The sequence below is a fragment of the Melanaphis sacchari genome, unplaced genomic scaffold, assembly GCF_002803265.2.
Source record: "Melanaphis sacchari strain LSU unplaced genomic scaffold, SCAv2.0 Contig43_pilon_pilon, whole genome shotgun sequence".
In the NCBI taxonomy this organism is placed as follows: Eukaryota; Metazoa; Arthropoda; class Insecta; order Hemiptera; family Aphididae; genus Melanaphis; species Melanaphis sacchari.
The window spans coordinates 1,518,424-1,538,113 of NW_020271284.1; the positions used below are offsets into that span (position 1 = coordinate 1,518,424).

At 21.4% G+C, this 19,690-nt stretch overlaps 1 protein-coding gene across 1 annotated transcript in view; it reads right to left on the bottom strand.

The window, feature by feature from the left end:
- LOC112597670 (Down syndrome cell adhesion molecule-like protein Dscam2) overlaps window positions 1-19,690 on the bottom strand; it is a 66,019-nt gene that overhangs the window by 29,262 nt on the left and 17,067 nt on the right. Inside the window, exon 2 of the mRNA XM_025343819.1 lies at window positions 12,927-12,986. Within this exon, the coding sequence (XP_025199604.1) occupies window positions 12,927-12,975 (49 nt within the window). The 5' untranslated portion in view covers window positions 12,976-12,986. The remainder of the gene's footprint in view (window positions 1-12,926; window positions 12,987-19,690) is intronic.

The following is a 19,690-nucleotide window of genomic DNA, read 5'->3' on the forward strand; positions in this document are numbered from 1 at the left end:
TTTTGTCCGGTCACTGATCCCTCTCAAATCGTGATTTGATTTTAAAACCACATTGAAATTGTTATTACATCGATAATACTTTGGCAGCACCTACTATGCCCTACTGAAATTTTCACTTTTTTTTCATTCTATATGTGTGTGTGTTTTTTAAGCCTTTGTGGTTGATCTCAGAGAAAAAAAATTACATAAAATAAGATAAGGGTATATCAAAAAATAAGCGATACGCTAACTCTTGATTAAAGCGCGTTCATTGATAACGATTCTTCTACGGTGGTAAAACAACATGGGAAAGAGAAATTAAAAAAAAAAAAAAAACAAACAACGTTGTTGCGCTGCCCTCTTTAATAACATTAATAACTTTTCACCACCACCGTCAGCAATCTCCTTCTGCATACTAGCACTGGCGGTGAAAGACAGTTTGTTTTCATTATGACTGATACTTTTTTGGCCCTCACAACGCCTTTTTGTTATTATTATTTTCCATCTCATCTGTTAACCACTACGTATATACAAAATATGAGATATTATTTGAGCGGCCAATATGAATCCACAGAAATGTATGCCTAATAAGTGTAAAACACAATTTATTAACGATTCTTTTGTATTATTTTTTACTTGTTCCCCGGGTAATCAAATAATAAAATATATTTGTCAAATTAAAATATACAGGGTGATTCACTAAGCAATAAGTATGTTCACCCACATTTGTTCATTTAATAATTAATTTACTTAAATTTTGGTTTTATGTATTTTTAAATATATTTAAAGATCATATTCTTAAATTCTTAAAATTGCTTGCAATACTTAAGGAGTGTCCTGCGATGATACAAATTTATATTTTCCCTAATTTTTTACCGTAAATTATTATAAAGCAAATAATTTTTTTTTTAAAGTTGATGTACTTAATTCAAAATTCAAACGAGTAGTTTCTCAGTTAATAAAATATTTATACTTAGAATAATATTCTTAAAAAATGTATTCACAAAAATAAATGTACATATAATAGATGTAATATTGGATGTAAAAATGATTATAATTGAATTAGTATTATAAATTTTAAATATCGATAAATTAATATACATTTTAAAATATCATACCTCCAAACGTATTATTACAGAAATGTAATCCTTAATTTACAAAATTAAATGACTCGAGAACTACTTATTCATATTTTGATATTATTATATCAAAACTTTGATAAAAATGATTTGCTTACTTATAATATTTTTTTTAAAGAAGTGCTATCATTCAAAAAAACAAAAGTTTGCATCTACATAGAATATTTCTTAAGTAGTACAAAAATCACAATCATTTTAAAATATAGTTTTTAAGTATATTTAAAAATTCTGAAAATCAAATTTTAAATACTTGCATTATTGTAGAATAAAATGAAATAAGCATGCCTGGTGAATTAATCTATGTATCGTGATTTTTTCATTTTTGTAAAAACATTTGTATATAATTGGTGTATAATGTGTTACAAATACGTTCAGTTAGATGGTGATTTAAATGTTTAACTAATTAACAAATTTATTGAATACATTAATGAAATAAATAAAAATACAAATATGATATTAAATAAACATTGGTAAAATTAACCCAAATATATTTAATATGATATTTTAATTCATAATATATACAATGAATAGTTTACACCGTAGAACAATTGATTAATACTTCTGTATTATTTTTGGTTTTATTCTCGTAATATTCGCATTATTGGTTCAGCTCATAATAACCTCTTTTCGTATAGGCCACTACCGCAATGATAATTTTATAAAGGGTAATAACATAGTTAATAACAAAATGTAATGACGTCATGGCAAAAGAAATTTTTTTCTTCTTATTTTTTCATTATTTTATTATCACAATTATGTGACACATTCAAATATTAAATAAGTGCCAATTTTAAATCACAATATGCGTTTAGAAAGTCCAAAACCGTGCATTGTGTATTGTGTTTTTTTACGCTAAGTTTTTTGCACGGTCGTCTCTGAAATCGTATTTATTTTTTATCATAGTTATCTGTTATATATACTCGTATAGTATACGGTATGTACAGAGTGATTCATTGACTATGTTCTTAATCATTTTCTTATTTAATGATGTATTTATTAAAATCCAGATTATTTTGTTTAAATTGAGATCCACACTTTTCTTCTGAAAATCTATTTATAAGATTATAAAGTTATAGTTGTTATGTTCATATTTAAATTGTTTGTTATCTATAGTAAAACTGAATAGTCTACTTTACTTTTTATCATTAATTTTAAATTACCTATTACAACACTTATTCTCGAGTTCTTTTTAAAATATTTGAAAATTTAGCGAATTAGATGAGATTCATAACTTTTGATAATATTATGGATTCTTTATTGTGATTTAATTACTTTATTTGATGAATATATTAATTAAGATTTATTAATCTTAAATAAATATAAATTATATATTTTTGATAACCATGTCTGTTTATATTATTAAAATGAATTAAATACTATAAAATAACCAAATCGAAGACATTTCTTAGTTATTAAATAAAATCAGGCTATGTATAATAAGAAATTTGAATAAAAGTTTTGTTAAGATAGCATAAGATATTATGTAAATGACTAGGTATAGATAAAGTAGAAAATAAATGTCTTAGTCTAGGAATTTTTTTAAATTATGAAATTCTAACAATAAAGTAATAGTAATATTGATTACTATAATAGTTTTTAGGTTATCAGAATTTAAGCTAATTCAAAGTAAATACAAATTTAAAAAAAAGTAAATATAAATAAAAAATAAATAAATAAATATAAATTGGATGTGATCAAGCTTGGTGGTATAAACTGTATAAACATATACGTAATATATGATCTAAAAAATTTCCTGTCGATTTTACTTCAAGCACAATATTTATTGGGCTCATGATTGTTTTATTTTTTTTTTAATCCGTAGGGGTATAAATACATTACATTTATAATACAATGTGCACTCCAAGAGAAATCAAAATTGTTTTTGATAAATTTCTACAAGTAATAAACTATTTTTTTTTTTTAGTAATAACATTGATTATAAAATATAATTATAGTATATTCTATAATCAATGGTAATAAACATACACAATATTTTCGTCGTTAGTGTAATTAAAATTATAAACATGTTAAAATCGTATGAGTTGTAAGATTTAAATTAAGAATTTAATAAAATAAGTATTTTGTTAGTACGCTCTTTTATTTGTAATTGTATCGGCAACCTATTAAAAATTTATAAAATATAAAAAAAAATAAATGTACTAACAAAATATTAAAAAATTATGGAAGAGGATATACTTTGTAATTATCTGTGATTGACTGTTCGAGTACCCCCTTTTAGCTGTTACGTATAGTAAATAATAAATATCATATTTTAATATTATGTTATATTTATTTAGGCACGCTGATCCATCATCACAGCCATCCTTGTCATCGTCATCGCCATGACCACAACGATTATTTTTATACAATATACAAACGTACGAGTTCTCAGCTATACGTATATTATTATTATTATTTTTTTTACGACTGGTCTGACGGGCGGCTCAACATTTAATAAATCCCCGCTCACTATAAATGTACGTATATAATACATATATATATATATAAGTCAGATGTACGTGCGACGGGATAATAATGTTTTCCGGTCGGTCATCGCCTGCACCAACGTTGTCTCAAGGGGGGGAGGGTAGTCAGCTACTGACCCCCGTGCGGTCATCATCGTGGTAAAGCGTGCGGATTTTTCGATTCTGTATAATATACTATATTATACAGGATGGTTTTTATTACTATAATATGCAATCTTTTTATTAGTAACCTTATTTGTTTTCAAAACTATTTTATTTTTTGAATGATTTAAAGTCACTATATCACATGATTTTGAAAAATGTATATTTTTTATAACTTATATCGTTACAAAAGTTTAAATTTTAAATTTTATTTATTTCAAAACACTAAAGAATTTGTATGTTTAAAAAAAGGTTCAAAATTGTATCAAATCTAAAAAAAAATATGTTTAAAAATTTTGAAAAAGATATTCTGCTTTGAAACATAAAATTTAATTTATCGAATAAACTACTTCATGTATAATAATAAGAGAATCACTCTGTATATTTAACACCATATAATAGTAAACTGCATTCGTTATTCTGACGAGACGACATGCCACGAACACTGCCGTTACATGGATAATATTATGTACATGTACGTAGAGCGAGCATTTTAATATAATACATGAGGCTTAATATACTCGTATATATCAGCTACTATATAATAAACATTACACGTTTTGAACCAGATTGTACATAGATTTAATTAAAATCTAAAAAGCTGGTTCATTTATTATTATTTTATAAATGAAAGGCATATGGTTAATTCTTAACGTATATTTGTATGTTCTATAAGTTAATATATTTTATTTTAAGAATCTGGGTAATCGATTAGACATAAAAGTAAAGACAAGTGCATAAAACATCGAATGGCGTAAAGTATAGGCAAAATAGATACATATCGATATTTAACCTGAGTTTCTAATTATTTTTATGGATTGTCCATGAATTTATTTTTTTGTTTTAATAAAATAACTGAAATGTTGTTATTTTTATCGATTTCAAAAAAGTATATGACTGTATTTGTAAAGTTCATAAATCTGGTTAAACAAAGTATTATAAGCACTGAGATAATAGTAAAATAGAGCCAGGAATACATTAAAGAGCACTAGCTCCTTTTGTATATGAAACAGTACTGTGAAATTTGATTAACAGCTAAGTCACAAAAGCCGTTGACCAGAATATAAATTTTTAAATGGATAACGAAATTTTTTTGAGGACATACGATTAAATAATATTCATATTTTTTACATTCTTAAGCTAAATTAAATTAAGCAAAGCAAAAATAGTTTCCAAACTATTTTTTGAAGTTTTTGTGATAATATGAAGCCTTAAGGAATAAATGTAGATATTTAACTTGTAAAATTTTAAAATGTTCACAAAAAAAATTAAATTTATTATAAGTTACAACGAACTGATCAAAAAGTTAATGGTAATAAACTTAAGCAATTCAAAATGTTGTTCCATTTAAAGAAAATTAATTTTAAACAACTGAAAATGGACTAATATAAGATGATTTATTTTTTTTTCCAGGAAAAAATATATATAATTTAATATGATTATGATAATTTAAAATCTGAATTTTCTATTTTAATATCATAAAAAGTGTCAAATGACAAATTTATATATAGCGTGATTTTTTTTTATCATACAAAATTTATTATTTCAAAATCTATTAATGTTATTGAAAAAGTTTCTTTTTAAACAATTTCTAGTAAAAATAAAACGACATTTTTTTTTTTTTTTTTAACAAATATAGCATTAAATATTTTTACTGCTATAATAATTGTTTAAGTGATTACTTTTTTAAATAACAACATAAATTTTTAATATTCTAAAACAAAATATTTTTGGGAGTTTTAGATGTATACAAATCGAAATTTGGATGAGTAATTTATAAGTTATAAGTACTTTAAGTTTAGATGATCGGAGTAGAGCAGTGTATTAATAATATTAATATATTTTTTAAAAACAACAGTTTTTTGATAACAAGTTACCCAGTACACTATTTATATTAATGTATTTATTAACTAATATTTGGCTTATATTATTTATATAATTTAATATGTATGAATACGATTTATTTAAAAAAAGAATACTATTATAGAGTTAATTAACTTTTTTAATTATTAAGTATCTTCGACACCTTATGTTTGAATTTTTTCAAAAAGCTATCAACAGTTTATTAAATAACTTTAAAATATGTCATGATATTTTATCAAAAATATTAACTTGTTTAATTTAAAATCAACTCATTTTTTTTTAAACTTTACTTAGAAACTATACAATATAATGAACTATTCAGATATTTATACCTTAATTCATAATTCATATAAATAAATCAAATAACAATACAAATTATTTAAAAAAAATAAATTCAATATTTACTTCTAAATTTATACGCAAACATTACTATTATACAAATTCGTGCAACTGATTCATTATTATTAGCATTACTAATTAACAATGCTCTGTCAGTGTTGGTTTTATAAATATATGTTTTAAAATCAATGCATTGGTAATATATATGTATTAAATTTAATTTTCAAATTGTTTAAACATAGTTCGATTTGCATCTGATTTTTTTAAACACTAACTGAAGTCAAGTAAATAGTTCAACGCACGTTGAAACTGAATTTATATTATGACCAATTATAATGAATATACAAAATAATTAAGCAACCACAGTAAACCCTTTTTTTCAAAAATAATGCAGAAATTCATAATCTAATTTTTGGAATTTTAAATATTAAAATTTAAATAAATTTATTATTAAAGGAAAAAATAAAAGTGAATATGCTATGTAAATCACCTTATATACAATTAATTTAAATCTTGGAAAAGTGAGCAATTATAATTATGCATATAATTGTATACTACATAACAGTAGTGTAAACGCCGGATTTCATTTCAAAAAGAGTTTTTAATTTAAATGAAAATGTATTAATCACAACATATGAAATGTTTACATTTTGTGAGTGGATTGAAATCCCTAAACTTTTTTCTCTGCATATATCTGCAGGGAGTAATAGTATTATGGTATAAATTATGTAATTAATAATGGTTTTTCTTATGTTTTATATTGTTTGTATGATTTTTTCTACACATTTTTCTCTTTTAAAATCAATTAAATTGCTATAAATAATAAAAATAAAAATAAATAGCACATGAATATATTGAAATTTGTTTAATCATAAAAAAAATAAAAACTATACATTTTTATATACTCCTTCAAATACAGTTAACTAAAAGTGTCTAAACACGACAAACATATATTTTCTGATCAAAGTCGTGGGACTTTTGTAAAGTTTATTTTATGAATAAATTAAATACAGTTTATACAGAATTAAATTTATTTTTATTCAAGAAAATACAAAACACTGGACTAAAATATATATTTTTTATGAAATTTTGCATTAGAATAACTTTTTCAATAAAACATTGTTATTTTATTTACGGTACTCTTGATTGAACAAAACAATTATTTGGGTAGAAAATATAATATGTAAACTTTTCATTTATTTATATATATAATAGGACTCGATCTTATTGAAAAAAAAAAAAATCAATTTGTTCTTTATAGTTTATTTTCAAGAAATGCATCATGAAAAGAAATAGTTATTACTTTTTCGTAACACACATTAACTTACAGTAATCAGATTATAGATAGAAGTTATTGATGTACTAGCTTTATTAAAAAATTTTTGTATTAAAAACCAATAATAATTTACATTATATTATTAAAAACCAGAAAGAACAATTTTAAATTATTGTATATTCAATAACACAATAAGCTATGGAATATTACAATAAATATTTAAATAAAAAGAGTATAACATTTTATATTAATTTTATGATGATTATCAGTCAGATCACCAATCAGAAGTGAATGCTAATTTTTCAGAGATGATAACAATAAAATAGAAATAGTGAAAAATTAATTTAATCAACAACAAATGAATGTTACAATTCAGTTTATCATGTTCTTTTTGGTTTTATTTATTCATTATAATTTATTAAAACTTCATTAATAAACCATGAACAATTGGGGAAGTAATACAAGACAGGATTCCGCTTCCTAGATTTGAAGGACATTACAAAATAAGATATAACTATATTAACCGAAAATAAATTACATGTTACTATATTGTAAGCCACTTAATTATAAATAAAGATAAAATAAATTTAATTACATACTTATGGTATCATAAAACAACACTTTACTGATAAACTTAGAACTAATTTTAACTATCTATAATATGTGCTGATTTTAAACTGAAATTTCGAAAGAAATAAATATTTTTTTATTAGAATTTTAACAGATAAATTCTAGAAAAAACTATTGGTGTAAGTAAGTTAAGTGTATTATATTGTCTTTAAATACTTTTTCTAGTAAAAAAAAAAATAGTATTTTTTTAAGGTTTGAGTAACCACACAACACATTGTAAAACTAATAAACTCCTGAGACATGATTTTTTTTATGTTCTTGGATGTTTTAGGAAAAATGTTATAAACTTATTCAAATACATTTTTAAGAAACTTTATTTTTTCTTATTATTTTAAAAAGTAATAACAGTGGAAAATTTAAAATTTTCCATAGAAAAAAATCCAATTAAAAAAATAATGTTCAATTACTATAGCTATTACATGAATAAATAAATACAAATAATATACATCTAAAATCACTAAGAAATTTTAAAATAATGTTACGATAAAAATAATCACATATTATCTATTTTATTTAAATACATACATATAAGTATAAACAGTTAATATTCATGGCTTTTTATGTACGTAATATCATACAAGTATAGTATAGGTTTTTGTTTTAAAATATATAAGGAAAATAATTGGATATATAATTCAATAAAAAATTTCAAATCCCTTGAGTTCATCAGTATGAGATTTTTTTAAATTTATTTTCATACAATACATAATATATACTTCAATTAATAATTAATCAAAAATTATTAATTATTGTTTGTACGCATTTACTTAAACTGCTACAGCTACATATGAGTTTCGTTACTTCGATTTGAATATTAACATTGGTATTAAAAAAAAAAAAAAATTAATTAATTGTTTTATTAACTTTTATGATTTATCTACTTATTTATTTTTTATTACCACAAAAATTCAATATCAATTGCATACCTATTTAATTAACATGAATATACTTATTATTTTTGTATAACGTAAAATTGTATTGATATCCTTTTAAAATATTAAGTAATATATAAGTATTATGACGTTTTAATAAGTATAAATATATATATATATATATTTGCTTAATAGCTATTAGTATTAAAATATGGTAACTCAACAATTATAAATAACTATTAAATTTTATGATTTTAATAAAATAACAAAGCAATTTATTTAATCATGTTATATTTGAATAACCCACTTGAATAACTTTTTTTTTGCAATTTTTAGTGAAAAACACGAATAAAAGATACATATTTAATATTTATAGTAAAGTCATAATGTGCGCTAATTCATATTTAGTTTAAGTTATAATTTTATCTGACGATATTTATACAATGTATTTATGCTCATTGTAAATTTGTATTTTATATTTTTTAAATTATTATCTGTTATGTTTATTCTATTCGCAACAAACTAAAAGGTATTTATTGAGCATTTTTTTTCTTTAAACTAATCCATGATAGAACTGTCAGAACCCAATTGTTTCACTAAAATATGCTTCGATTACATGGATGTTATTTTTTTTTTTTTTTTTTAATACAAAATTATAGGTAAAATAACATTTAAAAAACAAATTTTATTTTTAAAAACAACAAAATATAAAACAAATTACAATTGTAATATCTTTATTTTTAAGTTATAACCATACATTTTTATTTTAGTAAAATTTTTGATTTAACAACAATAAATAGGTGGAATCATTCAAAATTATTTTTACTTGTAGAACTCGTTAAAGAAATAAATAACTAAAAATCAGGAAAGTCCATCATAATATAGTGATTTATTTTATGTTAGTAGTACTCGTACTATCAATTTTAGAATATTTACCTAATTTTGCACCTATGCAAAATACATTTAAATATTAAAAAATATAATTACATATTTTCAAATACAAACTACTTAAATATAATATTTTATTGTAATTAACTTATAAGCCAATAACGCGTAACGCAAAATGGTATGAATATATCTCCATACATAGCTTATAATTTATCAAAACATTTTTAAAAAAGGCGTGAATATACATTTTTTAATTTTTATACTTTCAAATTCGTATAAATTTTACTTCTTGAAAAATAAATCGTATTACACTTAAATATATTTTGAAAAAAAAAACAAATTTTAATCAATAGTTTTCGAAAAAATACATTAAAACAATTGAAAATTTAAAATACCTATTATTAGCATATATTAATAGCACTAATATTAACATAAACATTTTGAAACTTTAATCGTGCACAAAAACTAAAAATATAAATAATAATGGAATACTTTGAAATATGATGACATAAAAAAAAAATCAGAAAACTTATACTCTCAGAATCTTAAATGTTGTTCATAAAATATTTAAGAATTTTCGCAGTTGTAATCTAAACGGGTCTTTTAATCCGCAGGAATTAAAAATTAAAGTCTTAGATATTGTGAAGACGTATATTATGTGGTTTCAAATAAAACGATTTATCACAACAATACATTTTTAAAAAGTTTTTTTTAGAACTAATGATAAATAATAAAGATAGGGTGAAATGGCTAATCTATCAACAACCGCACGGATGAAAAATTCAAAGTACAGTTACTATAAGCACTTAAATTTTACAAAAAAAAAAAAAAAATATCCGGAACGAATAATATATAAATTTAAACTTTTCCTATAGAAAAAAAGATCCATTGATGTGACCTGATAGTGTTCTCATATCCATGTCAATTTATCATCAATAGAAAATATTACATTTGAGGTAACAAAATAATTTCCTATATTAATAAAAAATAACTCTACAATTTTAATGATGGACTCATTTTAATTTCTTAAATCTAATGTTAAACACACTACCTACATTACAAATAGCTATAAGTCATAACAATCGGTTAGATATAAATATAATTGGTTTTATATGGTTACTTGAATCATACCTCGGAAAATCCCCTTCAGGGTTCAGGAAAACACTTCATATAATTATACGAAACTAATTGCTTTTGTTGAATAATATTCTATTAATATGCAATAAATTAACAAAACACTGTTAAAAATATATAATTATTTAGGTGGATCTAATTCAATAAATATAACAATTATAAAATTTCAAATAATGACGATGTAGAAAAAGGTAATACCCATTCATTTTGTATAGTTTTATTATTTTCTCACAATTAAATTTAATAATTTCAAACATTGGCTTAAAATTGTGTTTCTCAACATTTTAATGTTATCATTTTATTATAATCAATCAAATCATTATACAAGTTTATTATACAATAAATATATATATATATTAAAATATAATTATTCTACTATATTTAAAATAATTAAAATAGAATCCAAAATAATATGAACAATAAACATGCACTAATGTTTAAAAATTCTTAGTTATTTAAAAAATGAATAATAAAGAAGATTATGTAGACTATTGTTATATACTTTTACACTAATGGTCTAAATGTATAAGTATTATATACATGACATATACAATATGTATTTACGTATTATAATTTAAAAAATTGTATTATAATCTTAAATTGCCAGCTATTAAATTATAATGTTTTATATTTTAAAACTATACACTACTATGTTTATGACTTGCTACGTACAATTTAAGTTACCTCTATTAAATACTTTAATTACTATAATACTTTAAAATTAAAATTTTTCTTAAACTCATTTTATCATATGTTTTAATCAACTGTAAATTTCATTAATTAATGACTTTTTACATCAAAGCTTTCTGTAAATATATATTTATTATGACCAGAGCGTGTCTAATAATTAAATATGTATGTACTCCTTCACTTATCGCATATACTTATTGTGTTTTGTGGTTACAGATTGTATATTTCAAATAAAGAAAAAATAGCTATTGTTTTTTAAACATCTAAAAATAAGGTTTAAAGTATAAAAAATAACTAATATACAATTGTCTATGGTATGGCCAAACTTTACCTGCACGTTAGTTGAAAGTATAATATTCTATTAATATTAAGTTTGAAATGAGCATGCAGAATAAAAATAAATAATATTCGGTATTTTTGAAGAAATTTATTTCTGAAAAATTTGATAAATAGCTATTATTGACAATGACAAAGAAAATTTCAAAATATATAATAAAGAAAACAGCAGGGCTTTCAAACGTTATGATTTTAAGTTATAACGTTATATTTGATAAAAAAAAAACGATTGAGGTTTGTAACGTAATTATAAAGGAAAATGATAAACATAAATAGTTTAATGACACAAAACAAAACATAACGATTAACATAAGATATTATATATCATAAAAAAAAAAAAACAAAACACAAAACGTTAAATATAGTATATCATTAAACGAAATAATTAATTTCTAATTATTTAATAGCTATAATTCATAAAATATGTTAAAAATTTTAATTCTGAATAACGATAAATACAAAAATTGGATAACGTTTAAATTCTGAATAACAATTAACTCCAAATTTGTATAACGTTTTAATTGTAAATTACATAAAACAAAATTTTTTTTCAAATGTAAGCCCTAGAAAAAAGTATTGATTATTAAGTGAAAATCTGCCTACATTATATTATTAATATATTATGTCAATTAATTAACCATTATTATAATAGGCATATACTTAAAAGTAATTAATAGTAGTTTGAATTATAGTATTGATATAGAAACTAAACATGAAAAAATATAGGTAGAAAAAATAAAAGATTCAATGAGGTTATATTATTCGTCCAATTAAACTTTCAAGTAGAATATTATTAAATTTTGTTCATCTCTTTTTCATAGATATTATAATCAAGCCATTAAAATATTACATTTTTTAATACTTTCAATCTAAAAAAAAATTCACTGGTTAATAAAAAATCAAATGAAAAACAAATGTAAATTAAGTGCTAAAGAATGTAACATACAAATAAGTCAATAATAAATTTATTTTAATTTTTGTTATAAAATAGATAAAATTTTATGACAAATATATATTCAACATCGAAAACTGAAGATCATGAAAACGTAGTAAAGGAGGTAACTCACTCGTTTGTTATTAAATACCTCCTACTTAGTTGAATAAAATAACGATTAAAATTTTTGAAAAAAATGTTGACATTATCAGTTATTACCTCGAGTACACGCGTTGATGATGATCAAACAAATCCATAACAATGCCATTTTAACTTTTCCTGCAAAATAATTTAAAAAAATATATTTTTTATTAATATTGTTGTGTATAATAAATTATTATCATTAAAAAATATTTTAAATGTTAGTAGTCAATATCAAATCTGAACAGAAAATGATGTTCATTTATAAATAATTAAACGTTAATTTGCATTCCATAAAAATACAATGTATACTAATTTTATATAATTTACAATATTATATAATATAGCGTATTACATTACATTTTTCATATCAAATTATATAAACAGGGTAATTATATAGTTCTATGATAATGGATTTGGAAGACATAGGGCTCTAATGGCTTAAAAATTGTATTAATTAATATTTAAAATTTGAAAAAATTTCTCAGTATAAAATCCACCTAGATCCAACCCAACATTACATCTATTTTATATCTTAATATATTATATATATATATATATATATATGCATATCAAAATTTTATACCGATAATAACAATATTAGTAGATACTAAATTAATTTATTAGAAGTGATTTATATTGGCATTAAGAGGTTTAAACATGGTATACTACCTAAAGTTTAATCTAAGCACATTGCACAGCATCAAAGTCTTCAGAATTCTCTGGTTATTTAACTATAATATAAATCATGATTAAATCACCAAACACTACATTTATCCTTCTCGCAGCTCAATGCGATATAATTTTTATTTAAATTAAACTCGTTTTATCGTCAAATTAAAATGGCCTCACCATAATAATCAAATTTTTTATAAATATGTCTAATACAGACGATGCCGCAAAGTATACTATTCTATAGGCTTAAAGTTTCTATTCTGTCGACAAATGGATTTTAGATGAGAGCAAATCTGACTTTACGTGCCAGTTGTTGGTGACAGGGTTCTTTACAATAATATTCTTTTTGAATTTCTAACGAGTTGAAATATATTCTATAAAATCATAATTTATATTAAATTATATATTTAAAAAAACGAATTAATGGTAAAAAAAAAAAATTTAAGTAATTCACAACACTAAGCTATTTTAACTACTATTAATTTTTAATAATTAAACAAAAAATCTAATTTTTTAAATCTTCAAATTTGGGATAGAATACTTTACAATTATCGCACTCTTGTTCTTCTTTTAATAATTTATTATTACTGAGTATAGATGTCTGTAATGTAATAATATGATTAATTGAATAAATTTATTTCAAATTATTGTTTTATTAACTATTATTGTTTCATAATTGATTTATCGCTAAATTATTAATGTACAGCTAGTCCAATAAGGCATTAACTACACAAAAAAATAAAATAAATACATAATTTCTTACTATTTTGCCTCAAACACAAATACTTAACATCTAAATGTACGTATACACTTTTTCAAGCAATTTTATAATACTTAAGAACACGACAATTAATTTATATAGCCATAGGTTTTTTTCAAGAACCTAAAGTCAATAAATCATAATTAATACATTATATCATGTGTAAAATATTAGACAAATATTTCGTCATTTAATCGTCTAAAGCCATTAAAATATTTCATAATATAAATTATTAGTATTTAGATAAATTACATTATTGATTATTATCAGGGATATGATTTTATAATGCTTAAATACGCTATTATATTACTTATTAGAGCTTAAATATTGTAAAATATGCGCTAAAAATATACAATTAATGTACAAAATATTCACTAAATAAATATTCCTATACATTAATTCGTTTAATAACATATTTAAGTTTACTTATAACTTATAAGTTTTAATCACTTCACAATAATGTTACTTTATATCAATGAAAATAAAATAACCATGACTTAACTTTTTGATTCTTAGGAAATAAAAAATATACTCTAAAAACTTAAATAATATTAATTTACACTTTTCAATAGATTGTAGAATATTGATATATATACAAACCTATTTATTGGAACATAAAAAAAAAAAAACAATTTTTTTAAGATCTTTATTCATTTAAAATTGATTTAAACATAGTTATTGTAATAATTGCTTGAAACATTGAATTGTTTATATGTTTATATTTATAGAAAATTTTAAGAAAGTTACAAAAATATGGTAAATAATTACTTGTTACCAAATATTAAATATTTTTTAAAAGCTAATTAAAAATTAAAAATAAGTACATGAGTACTACTTTATTGTTCAACATCAATAAAATATTATAGATATTTAGACGTTGTATACTACATATTTTATAACTGTATATATATTATTATACAATTTTTATTTGTATGATAAATCATTAGTCGCTAATGATGAATAAATTGAAGATCTCATAAAAAAAAAAAAAATACAAAATACAAAAAATAAATATTGTTCTCTGTTATAAATATTTATTGTAATAACTTTCATTTTTGATTTACTGATGATAAAAATGTTTTTCTTATATTTTTAATGCAATATAACTAATTTTACTTGTTAATTCGTGAATTTTACGAGTAAAAAAAGATAATATTTATGTTTGGAATATACAAACATAATTCTAGTTAAAAAGATTACTTCTCATCGAGATATTAACAAACTGATTAATAAGTGTCGAAGAATGAAGGTAAACGAGTATAAAGTGTATTTTTAAAGATATATCAGAAAATAAGAATAATTTATCATAAAATACTAACGAAGAAAATAAATGAAAAAAATGTAGAAAAGTGAGAAAAACTCTACTGTTTATTTGACATCAAGTGGATGACTATTATAGATGAGTTAGATTAGGTAATTTATTTTACTTTTGGAATTGTATTAGATTTATAACATTTTTTCTAAAAATATTTTATTAATCAAATTATTAGTATTTAATAATTATTATAATATATATTCTTATCATATTATTATTCAGTTAAAATTTTAATAACATTTTTTGTAAATACTATAAAATGTTAAAAATAGATTTATAGTATAAATAAATAATATCTTATCAAAAATCATATTACATATAAGAAAATTCTTTGTAATAATATAATATACGTAATAATTTTAAATTCACTCAATTAATATTTTGAAATTACAACAAAATAATTAACATTAATATAAACGTACATATATATATATTTGAGGTTTTATGATTCCACCATGAAATTTTTATCAAAATTTTTCATTAAATTTTAAAAACTTAGATATAAAACAAAAAGTTTGTATACAATTTTAACTACAAAATAATTTAAAATATTTAGTGATTTTAATGGATTTATCAAAATCTAACTTTAAATCCGTGTAAAAAATATTATGCGTATACATTTTAATATTTTTTTGCAAATGTAATACATTTTTATGTGGGATTTAGTATTATATTTTAAAGAATTGTGACTCAACAAACATATTTTTATTAAAATTTATAAAAAAAAATTAAAAATTTGGCATACCATAAATAGCTTAAAATAAGTTAAAACATTTTAAAAATGTTATCATATAATGTAAATGAAAATATAAACATTTTATGTGAATTTCAATTATTCACATTTATTCATTTTTGAATTACAGCAACAACAAAAAAAAAAAAAAATCGTTTAGAATGAAATAGTTATTATCTAGGTAAATATCTAACGTTGTAAAAATTTAAACTTTAAATGCTCATAATAAAAATTATTTGGCATTTCGATAGAATTTTTTTTAATATGAATTGAAAAACGTATTTAGAACTTTGTATTCAATTTTTAAATCTTTGATATAAATAGAAAACTTTTTATAAAATAAATCAAATATTAGGGACTTTGTAATAAATTTTCAAACATTTTTAACCATTTATAAATTTTTAATTGATAAAAAAAAAAAAAAAACAAAAAAAAAACGAAAAATTGAATATTTTAATTGTTTATAAATAGCTCAAAAAAATCAAAATATTTTGAAAATTATATTATAATATGTATAAAATATGTTATAGATATACTCGATAAAATTTAGAGATTCTGTGGCTATTCGCTTTTGAGTTATGATAAAATAAAGAAATCAATTTAGTCAAACTATTATTTAGTGAATAAATTTTGTTTTTCCTTAATTTTTTGTTTGTTTTTCTCGACTGTAAAAAAAACTACTAGGAAATTTTAATTTTGACCTCTTTAAAGTGCAAATTAGATCCAATTTTTTATTCAAAACCAACCTTAAAGTTTAAAATCAAAGTATTTTATCAACAACTTATCGTGTAATCATATATAAAAAGTACACATCATTGTAAAACCAATACGGTGGCAAATGATGAAAAATTAATAAACCCCCATTTCACATTTACCTATGAAGTGTATTTAAATAAATTTTGTACATCTAAAGTTATTAATAGAGTATAGCTACTGTAATATTAAAATAAACCGAATAATCGGTCTCAATATCCCTGATAATATATAATTCAACCTCTTACATTATAGTAAATTGTGTGTAGACGAAACCACAAGTTCAATAAAACTTAACTAAATGTAGATAATATGTTCACTCTATTCCCTGTACTTATACCCCGTTAGCACTGATAATCTCTGTTTTAAACATGTTTGAACAGTGTTTGTTTGATTTGGTTTTAAGAATTGACACAATATTGTATAATATATTATATTTTATACGTATAATAGGATAAATAAATATAAATAATGTTATATACTATACATAATATAACAATGGATAGAAAAACTATACAACTAAAGTAACCCACTATTAAACACGTTTTTTTTTTTTTTTAAATTGAGTACTGATAACAATTGAAGAACTTAGGTATACTATATAAGTAAACCCAACGATACAAATACTAAAAGATTTACATTTTATTACAATAATAATGATATAAGCAGTTAATACGAGTATATCCCATGCTTTCTAGTCTACTCAAAAAAGTTTATGATTTATTTCAGGTTTTTAATTACCCATAAATAGTGAAGCGAGTAATGTTTTTAGTGATGTGGAATTTGAATAATATATTGATGTTCGAATTTTCCATTTAAACATTTTAAAAATGTCATGTTCAGCCTGATTTCAAATATCCTTTAATAATAGTACCTCAATTCAGATGAGGTCTTTTTTTTTTTTTTTTTTTTTTTAATTACAGATGATTTAAATTTAACCAACTGCAGTTTTAACAAATCTCCACAATCGTTTTTCAATGGCGATAATTTCCCATCACTTTTAAATTAATTATATAATCATAATACATCACTATCATCACTATCCTGTAGCATCAATAAACGAAGCAAGACCAGAGTTTCAAACCTTTTTCAAAATTCCCGACTCTGACAGGTTCTTTTTATTTTAATTTAATGAAGTATTTTTTTTATAATATATGTGTAATTAAATTCAAGTAGAACATTTACTGCAAGATGATAATCGACAAATAGAATACCCGCGATTCCTAGACGGTATATTAATTCATTATTACGTTTTAAAGTTTTTAATCACGTTTAAATATCATTAAAGTGACCCGTTAATCTTAAATCGACGCAGAAGCGTCTCACTTATAATATATTTATTTAAATTAGTTAATTTTTCACACAACATTGTAATATTTATTTTAGGTTTTGATTTTCTAATTCAACACGAAATGCTATTTTCGTTTGCGGGAACTTGGACATCTGATAAATATAGTTTATAAAAATATATTGTCGCATACTCGTTTGTGGAATGTGAAATAAGAAGAAAAATAACTGCAATAGATATTTTTCTGAAGTTTTGAATCAGCTAGACGAAAGACGGATATGGATAAAATGTGGCGCCATTGCTTTTAAAAACTAAAAAAAAAAATAAAGTATTACGTAGTTATTTTTACTCCATAAAATAATATTTTATTTTACTTTTAGATAAAATGTAAACATTGATAAAGGTATTTAAATATTTACAAAACTTTCTATTTGCTTCACTAAAATATCAAGTAAAAAAATATTTAAACTTACAGTAAAATTAAGTCATGTTTTTAATATACCTCAATACTATACAAATTTGTTAGCAAGTTTTTAGTACACAATAGTTCATTAATTGGGAATTAGTGAATACTAAATGTATATTTCTTAGTGCTTATTTATTATTTCAATGAATTATATGATAAATTGTGAAAGATGTTTTATTAAATTTAATAATTATACTTATTATACCATGAACTAAAAACAAATATATTTATGTGTGTGTGAATGTGTACTATATACATAACAAGACGTATTTCATTATTATTGTTTTCAATGTGCCAGTCAATTTTTATTTTATTTTATAGTTAAATATATTATTTTGTACAATTTATCGATTTCCAAATGAATCTCCACCATTGAACATGATCGTTAATAATAATTAATAATAATCACTCGTCCCTAAATATATTGAATACCTATCTAAATTATCTTTATAATTGATGGTCTGATATAGCTTGACTTGATATTATTGTAATGATAAAATATCTTAAGAGGATAGTATTGATATATTATAATAAACATGAAGTTTAGTGAGTCACTACTAGATTTTAAGGAATAATAATTTAAAACTTAAAAAAGTATTTTTCATTTAATCAAAGTGTTTAATTGTAAAATAAATTATATTATATATATAAAAAAAAAAATGAACAATTATGCTAAAACTTTTAAGATATTATGGATATCATTATTATTTTTATTGATATAAAATTTAAACAATAACACTTTCGACTTTTGTATATCAATATATAAATACCTACTTCACGTTACCAAAAAAAAAAAAATAAAAAAATAGTAAGTTCATTAATTTTTTTGGCGCTTTCAAATTAATTTACTTT